This window comes from Vitis vinifera, chromosome 18 (assembly GCF_030704535.1).
Source record: "Vitis vinifera cultivar Pinot Noir 40024 chromosome 18, ASM3070453v1".
Lineage (NCBI taxonomy): Eukaryota > Viridiplantae > Streptophyta > Magnoliopsida > Vitales > Vitaceae > Vitis > Vitis vinifera.
The window spans coordinates 21,952,465-21,956,860 of record NC_081822.1 but is presented as its reverse complement, the minus strand read 5'-3'; the positions used below and the strand labels follow the sequence as shown (position 1 = coordinate 21,956,860).

Below are 4,396 nucleotides of genomic sequence, written 5' to 3'. Positions count from 1 at the left end.
AGAACATTCAAATTACTTTATCTTATATTGATACGTGGCGAGAAATTGTTGAACCCCGGGAGAATCGTCTTGAATATATTATGAATTATATATTAAAGAAATACAGCAAAAGTTCGGGAGAAACCGGCTGTTGGGTGCCCACAGAAGGTGACAGCAGCCATAAAAGTTGCTGTTCAGCTTTCACCAATTCTAGTTTTGGTTCTCTCCAGCCTCTATAAATACCTTTCATCTATTCATGTCAAAGAGCAGATAAGTCGTGCTATTAGAAATAGTAAGAAAATCGAAGGAGTTGTGTTTAGGACAAGAGAAGCTTTTCTTCCAAAGAAGATGTGGCTGATCATGAAGGTTTTCCTCTTGCAAATTTTAGCGTTTCTACTTTTTGGTGGTGGCATCTATTGCCAAGCTTCAACCCGTCGGCTGACTTTTGTGGTAAATACTATATATGATTTTAGCCTTAACGCCACCTTATGATCGTAATATTTAGGGAGTAGTATTACTCTCATTTTCCACCGTATGACCCCCATGGGGGTCTCGGGTACCCTGTGTCATTGAGTCATTCATGCAGGCTATCAATTTCTAATTGTTTATACACTTGCATGAATGGATCGATGCAACTATTCATGCATGTAATATGTCTTTAGGGATGAGGTTGCATGGTTAACTTTTAATTGGTTGCAGGTGAAGGAAGCTTCATATACAAGGCTTTGTAGCACCAAGAACATCTTAACAGTAAATGGACAATTTCCTGGACCAACTATATATGCTAAGAAAGGAGAGACGATCATTGTCGATGTTTATAACAAAGGAAAAGAAAACATCACCATTCATTGGTAGGTCTTGTGCGTATCTCAAAAAACGATAGCAATCGGCAGCATGCCTACATGACATACATTCTTTTATTTCTAAGAGGGGGTTGCAATATATTGCTTTGCAAATAAAGTCAAATTTAAACAATACTTTATGGTTATTTGCTTCAATTCCATTGAAATACAGTTGATGCCTCTTGTTACTATGACAATATGTTGTTGCATGCCATCTTTTGTTAGTCCAAAAATTAGTACTAGTTTTAATGTATAGTTATTGTTTTGCAGGCATGGGGTGAGCATGCCTAGATATCCATGGACAGATGGTCCTGAGTATATCACACAATGCCCAATTCAACCAGGGTCAAAGTTTAGCCAAAAGATCATCCTTTCCTTTGAGGAAGGCACTTTATGGTGGCATGCTCATAGTGATTGGACCCGAAACACCGTTCATGGAGCTATAATCATCTATCCCAAGAATGGAACCAAGTATCCTTTTCCCAAACCTAATGCAGAAATTCCCATCATATTAGGTATAAGTGTTGTTACTTTTAAAGGTTAATTTACATATCATGAATTAACCAACAAATCAAGGTCTAAAATTATTGGATTTGTTGAAATGCAGGACAATGGTGGAAGAGTGATGCGCGAATGTGGTTCGAGATGAAGCGCTTGCAACTGGAGCTGACCCCAATGCCTCTGATTCTTTATTGATAAATGGACAACCTGGTGATCTATTTCCATGCTCAAAAACAGGTACAAATTAAGTTTAACTTCCCATTTTAAAATTGTACATGATTTCATTTTCTTGTATTTTGACCATATTACTTTTTCTTATTAACATCAACATATTTAAAGCTTAATGCTAAAAAAAAGGAATATAGCTATGAGGATGGTAGAGCCATGATTTAACACATAAGAAAAGGCTAGTCCGAATATAATTTTGAACTATGGAGCCAAATTTACACCCCTAATCACTTCATAAATGGTAGATCCTCATGGAAAATTTTCTTTTTCTTTTCACTAGTCATAAGTATAAAAATTTCCCTTTCTAATTGCAGGCACATTCAAGCTAACGGTGGATCATGGAAAGACCTATCTACTTCGCATAATCAATGCTGCCTTGCACGAGGCTCTCTTCTTCTCCATTGCCAAGCATAAAATGACAGTGGTTGGAACAGATGGTAGCTACACAAAACCATTGACACGAGATTATATCACAATATATCCTGGCCAAACCTACGATGTCTTACTAGAAGCTAACCAACACCCGGATCACTATTACATGGCAGCTAAAACTTATTCCATTGCCCCGGCAGCTCGTAATTTTTTTGACAACACAACCACCACAGCTATTGTACAGTACAGGGGATACTACACTCCATCTTCACCTCTCTCCTTGCCTTATTTGCCTACATACAATGACACAAATGCATCGGTTCAGGTCATGGCCGGCCTCCGAAGCTTAGCAGATGCGGAACATCCTTGCAATGTCCCATTGAGCCCGAGCACTAAACTGATTTACACTGTTGGTATGAACTCGTACCTATGTCCCAATAATTCATGTGCAGGGCCCAATGGGACGCGGTTCTCCGCAAGTATAAACAACATAAGCTTCCAATTCCCTACAATTGACATACTGCAAGCTTACTATTATAACATTAGTGGTGTATATGGAGATAAACTTCCTAGTGTTCCAGAACTGGTGTTCGATTTTACCACTGATATTATTCCCTTAGAGTATCAGACACCGAAAAACGGAACAGAAGTAAGGGTGCTTGAGTATAACTCCACAGTGGAGATTGTTTTTCAAGGGACAAACTTGATTGCAGGGACACACCACCCCATGCATCTCCATGGATACAGTTTCTATGTTGTTGGATGGGGATTTGGGAATTTCGATAAAGATAAGGACCCATTGCACTACAATCTGGTGGATCCTCCCCTTCAGAGTACCATCTCCATTCCTACGAAAGGTTGGGCTGCAATCAGATTCGAGGCATCCAACCCTGGTATGTTGCAAGCACTCATGTGAATTTTTTTTTAAAAAAAAAACCCTTGAAACTGCCAACCTGCATACAAGGAAATAATTTTTCTTAATATTGCAATAAGTTAGGTGTAATGTTGGTATATTTTCTCTATTGCAGGAGTGTGGTTCATGCACTGCCATGTAGAACGCCATCAGACTTGGGGCATGGACACTGCGTTCATAGTGAAAAATGGTAAACACCCAGAAGCTCAAGTGTTGCCTCCGCCATCTGACATGCCACCATGTTGAAGCTACAAAGAATTAACATGCCAAAGATTTCATTGAATGTTTGCATTATTCAGCTCTTTGTTTAAAAAAAAACGTTGACTAAGTATTCCTCTTGTATTAAAATAACAAGAATAATGTAAGGTTGTAGAATATTGTGTTTGGGATTATTATATAATTTGTCAATTTCTTGGATTGTTAAAAGTCTATAAAGATATTTTAGTTATTTATTTTTTTTCCTTTTCCTTTATGTTAGTGTAGTCTTGTGATATTATTACTAAAATAGGAGGTAAAAATATAAATTATATATCGATTATTTTAAATTTAGAAAAAAGTGATTATTTTAATTTGAAATAAATAAATAGAAAAAAATAACTGATTTTATGTCAATTGTGTAAGACTTCAAAAATATTTTCTTATTTGAAAAATATTTTGAGTTGTAAAAGTAAAAATTAAACAAATCATTTCATGACCTTTTTCACAAGTATCCATTTACATCATAGTCTAATTTTTTCAGAAGTGTCATGCAACTCCTGATCAACTTGATCTACTGAAATGTTGTCAATAACTTGTGGAACTTCAATGACTGGTTGGTCTTCAATGATTGGTTGAACTTCAGCAATTGTTTGTTCTACACCCATTTGAACTTGAGGGGTGTTATGAATAACAAACAATTTATCACTCGAAGTGGAAGGTTGAGACTCTGTATGATCAATATCAGAAACTATGTTTCCGAATTGATTGCTCCCACTGATCAAGTCATATTCAAGAAATTTAGCATTTCTTGATTCCACAATCCTAGTGTTGTGAGTTGGATAGTAAAATCCATACCCCTTAGACCTTTCAGTATATCCAATGAAATACCCACTTATAGTCCTTGGGTCCAGTTTTTTCTCTTTCGAATTATTAATTGTCACTTTAGACGAGCATCCCTAAACGCGCATATGTCGCAAACTCGGTTTCCAACTTTTTCATAACTCAAATGGCATCTTCAGGACAACCTTGGTTGGAACTCTATTTAATATATACACTGTCGTCTTAAGTGCTTCAGTCCACAAGAATCTAGGAAGTTTTGAGTTGCTCAGCATACTCCTCACCATGTCCAATAAAGTTCGATTTCTTCTTTCTGCTACACAATTTTGGTATGGAGAACCAGGCATGGTGTATTGGGCAACAATCCCATGCTCTTGAAGAAACTTCGAAAATGGCCTAGGTGCTTGTCCAATTTCCATGTATCTACCATAATATTCTCCATCTCTATCTGATCTCATAATCTTAATTTGTTTACCGCATTGTTTCTCTATTTTTTCCTTGAAAACCTTAAAAGCATCTAATGATT

The 4,396-nt window shown here is 36.8% G+C and overlaps 1 protein-coding gene across 1 annotated transcript; it reads left to right on the top strand.

Moving 5' to 3' along the window:
* Positions 1 to 1,104: 1,104 nt before the first annotated feature.
* Positions 1,105 to 3,139, top strand: LOC100853424 (laccase-14-like). The gene is made up of 4 exons (XM_059734545.1): positions 1,105 to 1,336; positions 1,467 to 1,559; positions 1,865 to 2,815; positions 2,951 to 3,139. The coding sequence occupies exons 1-4, from the start codon at positions 1,105 to 1,107 to the stop codon at positions 3,079 to 3,081; spliced, it is 1,407 nt and encodes a 468-aa protein (XP_059590528.1). The 3' UTR covers positions 3,082 to 3,139.
* Positions 3,140 to 4,396: the final 1,257 nt, after the last annotated feature.

What these genes read in the sequence shown, in the direction of transcription:
- LOC100853424 (XM_059734545.1), top strand. Translation starts at nt 1,105, where the DNA reads ATGCCTAGATATCCATGGACAGATGGTCCTGAGTATATCACACAATGC. An exon ending in AGAAATTCCCATCATATTAG is followed by an intron (nt 1,337 to 1,466) that starts GTATAAGTGTTG and finishes ATGTGGTTCGAG; the next exon opens with ATGAAGCGCTTGCAACTGGA. An exon ending in ATTTCCATGCTCAAAAACAG is followed by an intron (nt 1,560 to 1,864) that starts GTACAAATTAAG and finishes TTCTAATTGCAG; the next exon opens with GCACATTCAAGCTAACGGTG.